The 15,577-nt window shown below is 43.3% G+C and overlaps 1 protein-coding gene across 3 annotated transcripts in view; it reads left to right on the plus strand.

Annotated features, from left to right (window-relative positions):
* stxbp5a (syntaxin binding protein 5a (tomosyn)) overlaps positions 1-15,577 on the plus strand; it is a 174,508-nt gene that overhangs the window by 101,004 nt on the left and 57,927 nt on the right. For all 3 annotated transcript variants that reach the window (XM_046292153.1, XM_046292154.1, XM_046292155.1), the window contains exons 6-7: positions 5,371-5,434; positions 6,215-6,298. In XM_046292153.1, coding sequence (XP_046148109.1) covers positions 5,371-5,434; positions 6,215-6,298 — 148 coding nt within the window. The remainder of the gene's footprint in view (positions 1-5,370; positions 5,435-6,214; positions 6,299-15,577) is intronic.

Consider the following 15,577-nt stretch of genomic DNA (forward strand, 5'->3'; position numbering starts at 1 on the left):
CAATCAGTGCAGACAGAGCTAGCTGTTGACATCTTACGTCTATGGCGCAACTCAAATTTTGTGGGTGAGGAGAAAGCGAGAGAAGGCTGAGGAGGAGGCTTTGAGAGCTGGGCATCTTTTTCTGACATGCTTTATTTGAATTAAGTGCACAGAATTATACCTGGCAGGAGCGGCTTCAATGAAGGAACTTTGAATGTCCTTTGAGCTAGCAAGCTCACAAGCTTGTGTGTACAGAGTAGCACCAGAATAAAAAACACATTTGACCTTTTTGTAGTTAATAAATCCAACTAGGCCTACACTGTGGTATCCTTAACTAGCATTGAAAAAGTTTATATATTCTTCTCTAGCTAATCAAAAATCTATCTCTCTATCTTCTGAATCACTCTGGTAACATCAATATAGTAGTTAATGCTTCGGAGGGGGAAGGTAGCCTTAACATGCACACACACTGGCAAAGATTTTCAGCTTACAGGCAGACACTGGCATACGTTTCTGAGTGACACAGTGATGGCTTTGCATAGGCGCTTAGTTGCATTTTTTTTGTGGGACTAGAAAAAAATGGCTGGGGGGAAAAAAAACGGTTCCCATGCTTTTAAAATAACGGTTCTGTTGTGGAACAGTATATGGATCACTTTCGTTCCCGGTTTCGTTTCTGTTCCTTGAGATATGTAACTATTTTCCGGTTTTCAGTTCTATTCCTTGAACCACTTCCAACCCCTTCTTGTAAGCATCAATGTTATTTTAGTTTATAAATATCCTCTGAATACCCAATACACTTTTCTCCTCATTATATTTTGCCCTATAAGACTAATTAAACCCTTGCTCACCAGAATATTGCCGTAAATTGATAGAATGAATACTTCAATCTAGTTGACACCGGTAAAGTTTCCTTTGTCATCTTCTTCTGTTGAAAATTTCCAAATTACATTCATTTCTAAGGAAATAAAAAAAATGTGTGAAAGCAACTCGACATGTTTCTGATAAGACTTCAATTTGGTTTGGATGCATATTTTATGTGGTTGAAACACGATCAGCTTTTATGACGCTAATAAAGATAGCACCTCCACTCCATTTCCCAATTAAACATTTTGCCTACATTTGGTGTATCATTTTACAGCAAGAAATGCTTAGTTCTGCAGGAGTTAATATTAAGGCAATGTGTGAGAGGTTATAGACCTACAGTCAGTTTCCAGGTTTTAGTTTCGATCTAACCCACCTGAACAGTAGGCTACAGTTCCCTTGACGTGCCATAGGCCTATTCAAAATCCCCATCTTGTGACTGTCGAATGTGTATAGGACCTCACAATCATCACACATAGGCTAACATAGCCATCACTGCCATCATCCTCTTTTACCACTCCACCAAATCTTTCCCAAACTACCTTCGCTTTATGTTCAACTTTCGCAGCTTTTCTCTTCTTGAATAAAACTTTGACATTGTCATTTTTCCTTCATGTATTGACGTTAACTTTTCTTCCTGTTCCCAAAAGCATTTGGCGATTGGCGTGTAGGCTACTTGGCGCTTGTACAGTTAGACCTTGAGGCTTAGGTTTACGCAATAATGCCAGATAGCCTAAAATAATAAAAGAAAAACCTCAAGTAGCCTATAGATATAAATTGCACATTAACTTTTTTCATTCAACCCATTTAATGACCCTAAACCCATCCATCCTGTGGATATAACCGCAGGGTCTGCGGGTTATGAGTCAACCTGCACATCACACACTGTGTGTGTGTGTGTGTGTGTGTGTGTGTGTGTGTGTGTGTGTGTGTGTGTGTGTGTGTGTGTGTGTGTGTGTGTGTGTGTGTGTGTGTGTGTGTGTGTGTGTGTGTGTGTGTGTGTGTGTGTGTGTGTGTGTGTGTGTGTGTGTGTGTGTGTGCTTGCCTCTGTGTGGGTGCTGTATGTTTTCAGGAGGCTGTCTGCACTCTGCCCATCCTGCCTCTGTTGCCATGGTGATCCCTTCTCCAAAACCTTGCCATTTCCTGTGTGTATGTTTGTGTGCACGTGTGCGTTTGCGTGCAGCAGGGAATGGGTTGGTTTTTAAATAATAGTGAGACAGTGGCGAGGGGTATTAGATAAATAAACAACTCCAGCTGCAGTAACACTGAGGTAATAACAGTATTAGGTTAACATTGCTGAATATAGACCCGGGCAGCTATGGGTTTTGTCCTTATTCTCCTAGCCATAGCTTCCTTTCCTCTCTTCATCCTCTATGTTAGCCGTGATGTCCGTCTTAGGCCTGGGTGTAGAGGGGTTAGATTGATAGATGCTATTGTTACTGCCATTGGCATAAGGAGAGGAGAGAGGACAGAGAGAGAGAGAGCTAAATGTGTATTCTCATAGAGAGAGGGGGAGGCAGGGAGATGGAGACTGAGCTGGAGATACGGAGAGAGGGAGACACACACACACTGTGGGAAAGCAGGGAGCTACAAAGGAAGTAGCAGGACCATGGTCAGCTCCAGAGGGCAAGAGAGGCCAAGGTCAGTCAGCCCAATGGGCAGCTCTACAGTCACCAACTGGGGCTGGGTATTCAACACCAATATTACTCAGTCTAGGTTCTGCAACCAATTGGCAACTGGAATAGGTCCCACCTGTCCCTCAGTACCCCAAATGGGTATAAGTAGAGGTGCAGTCACTCGGGCGCTTGGGCAGACAGGCAGAGGGTACATCTAGACTTCAGAAGAACCGGAGTGAATATGATAAGCACCTCGATCCAACAACAAAGAAGATTATAGGCAATGTTTGACTCACCAAAAGTCGGAAGTTTACATACACTTTTCAACCACTCCAAAAATGTATTGTTAACAAACTATAGTTTTGGCTAGTTAGTTAGGACATCTACTTTGTTTATGACACAAGTAATTTTTTCCAATAATTGTTTACAGACATATTATTTCACTTATAATTCACTATATCAGTGGGTCAGAAGTTTAAATACACTAAGTTGACTGTGCCTTTAAACAGCTTGGAAAATTCCAGAAAATGATGTCATGGCATTAGAAGCTTCTGATAGGCTAATTGACAACATTTGGGTCAATTGAAGGTGTACCTGTGGATGTATTTCAAGGCCTACCTCTTTGTTTGACATCATGGAAAAATCCAAAGACATCAGCCAAGACCTTAGAAAAAAAATTGTAGACCTCTACAAGTCTGGTTCATCTTCATCAGAAGAAACTCCCAGGAATCCCAGTTCGACAATAAATGACTGATTTGTTCCATAAAGGCCATCATTTATGTCCAAATAGCCACGTTGTCAGCGTGTTAAGCCCAGTAATCCATCTTCATGAGGCAGAAGCACTTTGTCCAGACAAAAACTAGAAAAGTTCCATTACAGGTCGTAGAAACAAGTCAAACGATGTATGGAATCAATATTTAGGATGCTTTTAACATAAAACATCAATAAGCTTCCAACCGGAGAATTCCTATGTCTGAAGAAAAGCACTGGAACGAGAGGTAAATCTGTCGGGAGCGCGCGTCACAAGCCTGAGACACTCTTTCCTATCCAATACTAATAATAATATGCATATATTAGCATCTGGAACAGAGTAGGAGGCAGTTGACTCTGGGCACGCTATTCATCCAAAGTGAAAATGCTGCCCCCTATCCCAAAAAGGATAAACACCATGGGACCACGCAGCCGACATACTGCTCAGGAAGGAGATGCATTCGGTCTCATAGAGATTAACATATTTTTGGGCAAAAAGTGCAAATCAATCCCAGAATAACAGCAAAGGACCTTGTGAAGATGATGGAGGAAACGTATCTATATCCACATTAAAACGAGTCCTATATCGACATAACCTGAAAGGGCACTCAGCAAGGAAGAAGCCACTGCTCCAAAACCACCATAAAAAAAGCCAGACTATGGTTTGCAACTGAACATGGGCACAAAGATTCTACGAGTTGGAGAAATGTCCTCTGGTTTGATGAAACAAAAATAGAACTGTTTGTCCATAATGACCATCATTATGTTTGGAGGAAAAAGGGGGAGGCCTGCAAGCCGAAGAACACCATCCCAATGGTGAAGCACGGGGGTGGCAGCATCATGTTGTTGGGGTGCTTTGCTGCAGGAGGGACTGGTGCACTTCACAGAATAAATGGCATCATGAGGCAAGAAAATTATGTGGATATATTGAAGCAACATCTCAAGACATCAATCAGGAAGTTAAAGCTTGGTCGCAAATGGGTCTTCCAAATGGACTATGACCTCAAGCATTCTTCCAAAGTTGTGGCAAAATAGCTTAAGGACAACAAAGTCAAGGTATTGGAGTTGCCATCACAAAGCCCTGACCTCAATCCTATAGAAAATGTGTGGGCAGAACTTAAAAAGTGTGTGTGAACAAGGAGGCCTACAAACCTGACTCAGTTACACCAGCTCTGTCAGGAGGAATGGGACAAAATTAATCCAACTTACTGTGGGAAGCTTGTGGAAGGCTACCCGAAACAGTTGACCCAAGTTAAACAATTTAAAGGCAATGCTACCAAATACTAATTGAGTGTATGTCAACTTCTGATCCTCTGGGAATGTGATGAAATAAATAAATGCTGAAATAAATCATTCTCTCTACTATTATTCTGACATTTCACATTCTTCAAATAAAGTGGTGATCCTAACTGAGCTAAGACAGGGAATCTTTACTAGGGTTAAATCTCAGGAATTGTGAAAAACTGAGTTTAAATGTTTTTGGCTAAGGTGTATGTAAACTTCTGACTTCAACTGCATCTCTCTCTTCATTTTTCCCCCCAAAGGAAGAGGACCCATGCAGCACGTCATCCTGCGCAAGTTGAGAGCAAGGGTTGAAACCCCAGACTCATCTCTCTCTCTCTTTTGTTCATTAACACAGGCGGTCCGAGGAGCCCCCACGGCGGACGCAGAGTGACCCACCCATTTACCTGAGAGACCTTTCCATTGTATTTCTCCCCTCCCCATTCCCCACAACCTTAATTAAAGAACAACTTTGGTTAGAGCACCGCAAAACGGTCTCCCGCTGTCTTATTTTACTGTGAGTTTCACCTCTGACTCCCCAACATACACTACAGTAGACACTCAAAGGGGACTGACAGCCATCCATCTATCCTGTCAGTAAGCTCTTGTCTTTGAAAGAGGACTCTCAGGGCTTCAGCAGTCAGCCCTGTCCTTCCCAGTGCTCTGTTTCAAATGGACTAAGTTCCTTTAGATGCTCTAGGCTAAATGTATGTCCTCTGTCCAAGGTGATCTACATGGTGTGTGTGAACTCTGCACATGTAATACTACCTCACCTGTCTGATGTATATGACTTTCCTTTGATGCTGCTGAGGTAAATGTTGTTTCTCACCTCTCTTTTCTTCTTATTTGAGCTCTCTCTTCCTTTTCTCTTCCTCTCTATTAGATCCTCCAAGGCCCACCCAGGTCCTGTGGTCCACATAAGTGACAACCCCATGGATGAGGGAAAGGTATAGAGTGTCTCTCTGCCCACATATTGTGTACATTACATCTACGTGTGTGTATCGTTCCTTGTTGTTAATGTTGAAGAGTGTGCCATGCCCCCCGCCATCAATGAGTCTAAAGACACAGAAAGTCAGAGAGAAAGTCAGTCATGTGGGTGATGTTATAAAACATTATAGGTTTAGCCTTTATAAAACATTATAGGTTTAGTCTTTATAAAACATTCGGTTTAGCCTTTATAAAACATTATCGGTTTAGCCTTTATAAAACATTATAGGTTTAGTCTTTATAAAACATTATAGGTTTAGCCTTTATAAAACATTATAGGTTTAGCCTTTATAATACATTATCGGTTTAGTCTTTATAAAACATTATAGGTTTAGTCTTTATAAAACATAGGTTTAACCTTTATAAAACATTATAGGTTTAGTCTTTATAAAACATTATAGGTTTAACCTTTATAAAACATTATAGGTGTAGCCTTTATGAAACATTAGAGGTTTAGCCTTTATGAAACATTAGAGGTTTAGCCTTTATGAAACATTAGAGGTTTAGCCTTTATGAAAGGCATGGTTTGGTTAACCGATATCAATAAAACATTTAACAAAATGCACTTATTTGTCTTGTCGTTGGTTTAGAACCAAGTTCAAAAGTATGCATTGTCTTTTACCCCCCCCCCCCACCACAGCCTGCCGTGTGAATTTTGAGCATATTATTCCTTCTCTGACGTGGGTCATCTTCTCACCGGGGCCAAATCTCACTAGCTGCCTGTCACTTTTTCATTCCAGCTTATAATTGGATATGAGTCTGGGATCGTGGTCTTGTGGGATCTGAAATCAAAGAAGGCAGACTACCGGTACACTTATGACGAGGTAGGCACCATCTCCCACAATGCCTTTCAGTGCCTCTCTTCCATTGATCTGGGGAATGCATGAAAATACTAAAAGAGGAATCAAATATTAATGAACTGCTTTGTATAAATAGATGTGTGCTGTATATACAATATGTGTGTGTTTGTTTGTGTATGTGTGTACTGTGTGCTTGTATGCCATATACATTGTTTGCCTTTGAGAGATCACATCAAATGGCTTTAGAGTCTGTGGAGGACTAGAGATGTAGTGGAGGCATGTACCTACTCTGATACCTACTCTACACCCACACAGGTACACACACAAACACACACAGGTTAATACCTACTCGACATACACCAACACTCGTCTCAGCCTTCTGTGTTGTTGTGTGGGTCGATGTGACATGTTCATCAGTGATCTAAGCCGCTCAGCGCTGGAGAGAAGAGAAGGCTTGTCTTGGCTCACCGCAGGCTCATTTTAGGAAATGGAAAAGGACGTCTCTGTCTCACATCACTGTGGGATACAAAATAGGGATTCTTGGCATAGAAAATTCTGAGTCTGTGTGATGGTTTGAAGTGTTATATTGGGTTTTGTCAGCTGATATTGAAGAAGGAAGAGAACAGGATTGTTTGGTGTTTGTCTGTACCTGTACCCATACTGAGTTACAAGAGATGGGGAAACCAATACTACAGTAGGCTACACACAGTGTGTAGTCTCTTTTAGAACCACAGAACCCTGCTGTCTCTCCTGCGGCCCTCATTTTGTACTATAGAGGGTCGGCCATTGGTGAAAAGTATTTTTTTAACTTGTTTCTCCGAGGCAACATCCTTTTCTAACAAACAATATCATTACTTGGTTGTATCTCTACTTGGTTGTATCTCTACTTGCAGTAGTGGTTTATTAAGCGGATTGAGTGGTTTTACAAAGACACACACAGAGACAGAGTCAGGCTTACAGTAATGAGTTTATGTGAAGACCTGTTCTTCTGTTGTAAGGGATTTCTTCCATTGACAGAGAGTCGAACCAAAATGCAGCGTGTAGATTGCGATCCATAATAAACAAACGTAACACGAATATAATACAAACACTACAAAAAAACAATAAACGTAACAAAAACCGAAACAGCCTATACTTGTGTACACTAACACATAGACAGGAACAAGGACACTAAGGACAATCACTCACGACAAACTCAAAGAATATGGCTGCCTAAATATGGTTCCCAATCAGAGACAACGATAAACACCTGCCTCTGATTGAGAACCACTCCAGATAGCCATAGACTTTTCTAGATCACCCCACTAGCTACAATCCCGATATATACACACCACATACAAAAACCCATGCCACACCCTGGCCTGACCCAATAAATGAAGATAAACACAAAATACCTCGACCAGGGCGTGACATCTGTTCACCTCATTGACAGTGTTGTGGCACCGTAAAAAGACTCCACAAGCAAAACATGCCCCTGTGTTGACTCTCCCTGCTGAAGCGAATGCTCCCCCTTTCTTGTGCATTCTGTCTATTTTTCTCTCCTCTCCTCTCTGCTTCTCTCTCTCTCTCTCTCTCTCTCTCTCTCTCTCTCTCTCTCTCTCTCTCTCTTTCTCTCTCTCTCTCTCTCTCTCTCTCTCTCTCTCTCTCTCTCTCTCTCTCTCTCTCTCTCTCTCTTCTCTCTCTTTCTCTCTCTCTTCTCTCTCTCTCTCTCTCTCTCTCTCTCTCTCTCTCTTCTCTCTCTCTCTCTCTCTCTCTCTCTCTCTCTCTCTCTCTCTCTCTCTCTCTCTCTCTCTCTCTCTCTCTCTCTCTCTCTCTCTCTCTCTCTCTCTCTCTCTCTCTCTCTCTCTCTCTCTCTCTCTCTCTCTTTCTGTTGTTCTGTCAGTCTCCCAATTCAATTCAATTTGCTTTATTGGCAAGCTTACTTTGGATATTTACAATATTAAGATCATAAGAATCAAAATTGTCAACGGGACAACAGTAACAACAATAACCAAGAGTCAAAATAACCATACATTGAACAATAACAATAAGCATACAATAGAGGACATGTGCAGGTTGATTGGTCTGTCAGACACTGTCCCTCATCTTATCGCAGGCAGCAATGTAGTGCGCTGCCAACCCACAGCTCTCTGCTTCCTCCCCCAACAGGATGGGTAGCCTATTCTCATCAGAGAGGTATTTGAAACCTGGTTTTATATTTTTGATATTTTGTCAGGAAATGCAGCTCTGTCTCAGGTTCTGCTGTGGTGCCGTGGTTGCACAGCCTTACCTCTACTTGGAGCCAGGTTTTCCTGTGTCTACCCTTCTCAATGGCAAGGCTGTGCTCACTGAGCCCGTACTCTGTCAAGGTTTTTCTAAGGTTTTGATCAGTAACCATGGTCAAATAGTTAGCCATGGTGTACTGTCTATTTAGGGCTAGATAGCACTGTATTTTGCTTTGTGCTTGTACTTGTGTTTCCCAATAAGCAATGTAGTTTTGTTTTAATTGTGTAATTTGTTTTATTCTGATTGATTGGATGTTCTGGCCCTGAGGCTTCAGTGTGTTAGTAGAACAGGTTTGTGAACTCAGCCCCAGGACCAAATCAAATCAAATCAAATCAAATGTTGTTTGTCACATACACATGGTTATCAGATGTTAATGCGAGTGTAGCGAAATGCTTGTGCTTCGAGTTCCGACAATGCAGTAATAACCAACAAGTAATCTAGCAAACAATTCCAAAACTACTACCTTATAGACACAAGTGTAAGGGAATAAAGAATATGTACATAAAGATATATGAATGAGTGATGGTACAGAGCGGCATAGGCAAGATACAGTAGATGGTATTGAGTGCAGTATATACATATGAGATGACTATGTAAACAAAGTGGCATAGTTAAAGTGGCTAGTGATACATGTATTACATAAAGATGCAGTAGATGATATAGAGTACAGTATATACGTATACATATGAGATGAATAATGTAGGGTATGTAAACATTATATTAGGTAGCATTGTTTAAAGTGGCTAGTGATATATTTTACATAATTTCCCATCAATTCCCATTATTGAAGTGGCTGGAGTTGAGTCAGTGTGTTGGCAGCAGCCACTCAATGTTAGTGGTGGCTGTTTAACAGTCTGATGGCCTTGAGATAGAAGCTGTTTTTCAGTCTCTCGGTCCTAGCTTTGATGCACCTGTACTGACCTCAACTTCTGGATGATAGCGGGGTGAACAGGCAGTGGCTCGGGTGGTTGTTGTCCTTGATGATCTTTATGGCCTTCCTGTGACATCGGGTGGTGTAGGTGTCCTGGAGGGCAGGTAGTTTGCCACCGGTGATGCGTTGTGCAGACCTCACTACCCTCTGGAGAGCCTTACGGTTGTGGGCGGAGCAGTTGCCGTACCAGGTGGTGATACAGCCCGACAGGATGCTCTCGATTGTGCATCTGTAGAAGTTTGTGAGTGCTTTTGGTGACAATCTGAATTTCTTCAGTTTGTCTGTGATGTGTACGCCGAGGATCTTAAAACTTACTACCACTACTGTCCCATCGATGTGGATAGGGGTGTGTTCCCTCTGCTGTTTCCTGAAGTCCACAATCATCTCCTTAGTTTTGTTGACGTTGAGTGTGAGGTTATTTTCCTGACACCACACTCCGAGGGCCCTCACCTCCTCCCTGTAGGCCGTCTCGTCGTTGTTGGTAATCAAGCCTACCACTGTTGTGTCGTCCGCAAACTTGATGTTTGAGTTGGAGGCGTGCGTGGCCACGCAGTCGTGGGTGAACAGGGAGTACAGGTGAGGGCTCAGAACGCACCCTTGTGGGGCCCCAGTGTTAAGGATCAGCGGGGTGGAGATGTTGTTGCCTACCCTCACCACCTGGGGGCGGCCCGTCAGGAAGTCGAGTACCCAGTTGCACAGGGCGTGGTCGAGACCCAGGGTCTCGAGCTTGATGACGAGCTTGGAGGGCACTATGGTGTTAAATGACCAGCTGGATGCATACAGGGCTTGGTAATGATATGAGAGGGGGTCACTATATTTTAGATGTTTCCAAAACTTAATAGCTCTTTTTTGAGTTTTTATTATTAGTGGATATTGGCCAAATTCTGCATTTGTTTGTAGTTTTCCTCTGGACATGTAGGACAATCTTACAGAACTCTGCATGCAGGGCTTCAATGGGGTGTTTGTCCCATTTGGTGATATCTTGTTTTGCAGGTGAACCTCACAACTCGCTGGCATAAAATGCAATTGGTTCAATGACACATTCAATTAGTTTTAGCCAAATTTTAATAGGTATTTAAATTTGAATTTGTTTTTTAATGGTCGAAGAATGCCCTGTGTGCTTTCTCTCTCAGTTCATTCACTGCATCATTATGGTGTCCAGTTGAGCTTATTTTTAAACTTAAGTAATTGTAATGTGTGCACTACTCTATATATTTTGTACCAATAGAGAACTTTGGTCTAATTCCCTGAGATCTGGATATTCTCTGGAAAATCATTATTTTAGTCTTTATTTTAATTTTAGAGCCCAGGTCTGGCAGTACTGCTCTAGCAGGTCCAGGCTCTGCTGTAGGCCATGTGCTGTGGGTGACAGCAGTCATAGGTCATCTGCGAAGAGTAGGCATTTAATCTCTGAATTGTGGAGACTAACATCAGGGGCTTAGGATTTTTCTAGAATAGTGGCCAATTCGTTGATGTAAATATTGAAGAGTGCAGGGCTCAGATTGCAACCCTGGCGAAGGCCCCGCCCCTGGTTAAATAATTAAGTAATTTTCTTGCCAATTTTAATGATGCACGTATTGCCAGTATACATTGATTTAATTATGTCATATGTTTTACCCCCTACACCACTCTTAATAACTTTGTAGAACAGTCATGTATGCCAAATAGATTCAAATGCTTTTTTGAAGTCGATAAAGCAAGCGTATATTTTGGTATTATTTTGGTGGACATGTTTATCTATCAGGGCGTGTAGGGTGTAAATATGATCAGTCATATGATGTTTTAGTATAAATCCAATTTGGCTTTTACTCAAGACATTGTGCTTATTAAGGAAGTTTTAGAACTCTTACATTTATAATACTACAGAAAACCTTCCCCAGGTTACTGTTCACACAAATGCCTCTGTAATTGTTCGGGTCAAATTTGCCTCCGTTCTTAAAGACTGGGGTTATGAGTCCTTGATTCCAGATAACCTACACTTTTATATTAAACAGTTTTAATATAGGCAATTGAAATTTTGCCCTAGTGAGTTTGTGCATCTCATTTAGGATGCCATCAGGTCCACATGCTTTTTTACATTTGAGGGCCTAAAGTTTCTTATAGAGCTCCTGGTCAGTAATTGGAGAGTCCAGTGGATTTTGATTGTCCTTTATAGCTTTTTCTAATCCATTCAACTTTTAATGAATTTGCCATTGCTCTGCGTTTCTGTCAATTTGAACGGTGTTGTAGAGTGTTTTATAATGGGTTGTCCGTATGTCACCATTTTGTATAATTTTGCTAATTCTTGTTGTTTAGATTTTGGGGGGGATTTTCCAATTTTGCCATTGGTTGTTTGTGTTTATGGACTCCTCAATTAGCGTCAGCTGCTTGCTGTTGTACTCGGCTTTTTTGTTTCTGAGTGTACGTTCATAGAGTTTTTAAGTCTCACAGTAATGAAGGCGTAATTCACCATGATTTGGGATAGTGTTGGATAGTGTTCTAAGTTTGTTCCTGACAATCTGCATCAAACCAGGTGTCATATGTGGTCTTTTTTGTTTTGTTTGTGTCAATTTCAGTTGTGCTTCTTTTGCCATTTGCCTGAATATATAGTTGATGTTTTTTACTGCTAGATTGATGCCTTCTTTACTGTGAGTGAATGTGGTATCCAGAACGTTATCTGAGACTGTTTGGATATTTTGGTTACAGGTTGCTTTCTGGTATTCTTCTCTGCTGTTTTGGGCCCATCTGTATGAATTTCTGATGTTGTACAGCTTACTGGGCTGTGAATGTGTGGTTCATTCCATGTCTGTTCTTTTGATGAACAACGTAATTTGGCTGTGATCAGACAGAGGTGTTAGTGGCTTGACAGTGAATGAGCTGAGAGAGAAAGGGTCGATGTCTGTGATCATATAGTCTACTGTGCTGTGGCCAAGAGGTGAGCAATAGGTGAATCTCCCCAAAGAGTCCCTCCGTATCCTACCATTGACAAAATACAGAACCAGGCTTCTACAGAGCTGCAACAGTTCCCTTCTGTTTTTGTTGATGGTGCTGTCACTGTTGTTTCTATGGGGAAGATTAAGGCAGTTAGAAACAGTATGGCCTGTATAAAGCTGTCCCCTCGTGTGGTCATTATATCAGGTAGTGTTCCTGTGTGTGCGCATTTTTTGTCCCCACAGACGAGCACATTTCCCTGGGCCTGGAAATGGCACATTTCCTCCTCAAGGGTGGGGAAGCTCTCCTCTGAGTAATATGGGGATTCTGAAGGGGGGGATATATATTGCGCAAAGGAACACATATTTCTCTGTCAGTACAAGTTGTTTTTTCAGTTTGAACCAAATGTGATATTTACCAATTTTGAGGGGATCAATTAGATTTTGTAGTTCGGATTTGTACCAAATGATCAGTCCTCCAGAGTCTCTGCCTCTATTGACAGAGCTGTGTTTCTGTGATGACACAATTACCTCTCTGTAGCCTGTGGGACAGTGAGTGACAGTGTCAGCCTTACACCATGTATCCTGCAGAATGATGACGTCCAGTGCTAAACTCTTCAGTCCAAAGGTTGATGAGTTTAGGCCCTGAATGTTCCACATGAATAGCAGTCAGAAATAAGAATATAAATACAGGAACTAATAAGTTGTTAAGAATGAGATAAACAGGATAACAGCTAACATTTTTTCTGTTATATATTCTCCTATTCATTTACATTACATTACATTTAAGTCATTTAGCAGACGCTCTTATCCAGAGCGACTTACAAATTGGTGCATTCACCTTATGACATCCAGTGGAACAGCCACTTTACAATAGTGCATCTACATATTTTAAGGGGGGTGAGAATGATTACTTTATCCTATCCTAGGTATTCCTTAAAGAGGTGGGGTTTCAGGTGTCTCCGGAAGGTGGTGATTGATTCCGCTGTCCTGGCGTCGTGAGGGAGTTTGTTCCACCATTGGGGAGCCAGAGCAGCGAACAGTTTTGACTGGGCTGAGCGGGAACTGTACTTCCTCAGTGGTAGGGAGGCGAGCAGGCCAGAGGTGGATGAACGCAGTGCCCTTATTTGGGTGTAGGGCCTGATCAGAGCCTGGAGGTACTGAGGTGCCGTTCCCCTCACAGCTCCGTAGGCAAGCACCATGGTCTTGTAGCGGATGCGAGCTTCAACTGGAAGCCAGTGGAGAGAGTGGAGGAGCGGGGTGACGTGAGAGAACTTGGGAAGGTTGAACACCAGACGGGCTGCGGCGTTCTGGATGAGTTGTAGGGGTTTAATGGCACAGGCAGGGAGCCCAGCCAACAGCGAGTTGCAGTAATCCAGACGGGAGATGACAAGTGCCTGGATTAGGACCTGTGCCGCTTCCTGTGTGAGGCAGGGTCGTACTATTCATATACTATTCATTGAACAAGGAAACTTGTAGTACAATAGGTGTGTGTGTGTGTGTGTGTGTGTTTAGTGTAGTTTAGTGTAGTTTAGTGTAGTTTAGTGCCTTGTGTGTGTGTGTGTGTGTGTATGTATTGGAGGGGCTGTTTAACCTCACTCAATCCTACAGGGTTCTCCTGTCCTCTGACGACCTTTGCGTAGGTGCGCTGGTCCTGCTCTTGGGCCCTGTGGAGTGGAGGAGGGCCAGTTCTGGGCCGTTGGGCTTCCTCTCTGGTCTGGTAGAGATGGTAGTCTGGTAGTAGGGGTAGTAGGCTGGGCCCAGTCCAGTCTGGCTATGCCGATGGAAGTGGTGGTGCTCTGGTGGTGGATGGGGCCTGTGGGGTGTGCTTGGTCTGGTGTGGCGTAGAGGGGGCCTGGGGCTCCTTGGTGGTGCAGTTTGGTATGGGTCTCTGGGTGGTCCTCTGTCCAGTGCGGCATGGGGTGTTTGTCTACCCAAGTGCCATGTCCTTTAGAGACTTGGCAAACATCCCTACTGTCTGCTTCCTCAGGTGGGAGTGGTCATGCAGATGCTCTGGGGTGATTGTTGGGTGGTGAGGAACGTGCATGTTGGGGAGTAGGTCACACCCTCTGGTGATGTCATTGTTGACTTTCTGAATGGTACGGGGATGAAAGTCTTTGCGGGGCAGCAGAGTGGAGATGGTGATGTGGAAGTTGGGGGACCGCTCAGAGGCCCTCTCTGCTACTCTGTTGACCAGGCTGCCTACTCTCTCCTGCTCCTCTCGTAGGTTGTTGGTGCCGGTGTGAATAATACTGTAGCCTGGTGTGCCAAAGTCAGGCTGGGACAAGATGTGAAGTGCATCCTGTGTTTTTGGGCAATGGATTTTGCACACCTTGTGGTGGGGTAAGAGTTTATCCTCTTGGATGAATTTCCCATTTGAGTCAATGAGGATGGCACCTCAGTGGGTTTTACCATATTGGTGGGTTTACGGTCTGGGGCTGGGGTACACAGGGCCTGTGTACGAGGAGGGATGTTTGGGGGTGTGTCGGCTGGGGGGGTGGGGGGGGGGCTATGCTACAGCACCCTTTTGATGACAGACAACTCCTTTGCCATCTCCTTCTTTACCTGTCCTAGCTCTCTCCTGATGGTGGCCTTTACCTCCTCAAGCGCTGTGGTAATGTTCTCTCTCAGCTCCTGGACAGAGTTCTTCATCGGGATCCTGCACTGGTTGGGTCCTGCACTGTCTCACAGCAGGCTGATGGTATGCTGATGGTAGTGTGGTCATGGCTCTGGTGGTCGTAGGCAGGCATGGGGTAGGATATACCTGATGTGTGGGTTTGGGCCTGGGCTCCTGCTGTTGGAGTTCCTGAAGTGAGGGGAGAGGTCAGGGTGTTGTCCTTGTCTTTTTTAGTTTCCGCTATCTTCGTTAGGGTGGGGAAGTCCCGCGCAAAAGTCCTGAGTGCAGCCTCACTGCCCTGGCACATGAGAGTGCCATTTACCGTCAGAAACCTGTTGTCCTGGTCCTTCTCGCTGTTCTCAAAAATGTGGATTTGCCAACCTTACAGATTCCTTTCTTTGTCGTATACCTTAAATGCCTGGTTACAGCTGTATGCCAGGCAGTAGTGTTGTCTGTGTAAAATAACAGGTTTGTAACAGTCCTGCTGTGTGAGCAGTCGGCAAACAAAGCGTCCGGGTTCTCCCTCAGAATTCTGTGTTTAAACTGATTCTTCCCATTCTCTGATTTGATTTCTGCTGGAA

This window comes from Oncorhynchus gorbuscha, linkage group LG12, assembly GCF_021184085.1.
Source record: "Oncorhynchus gorbuscha isolate QuinsamMale2020 ecotype Even-year linkage group LG12, OgorEven_v1.0, whole genome shotgun sequence".
NCBI classification, from domain to species: domain Eukaryota; kingdom Metazoa; phylum Chordata; class Actinopteri; order Salmoniformes; family Salmonidae; genus Oncorhynchus; species Oncorhynchus gorbuscha.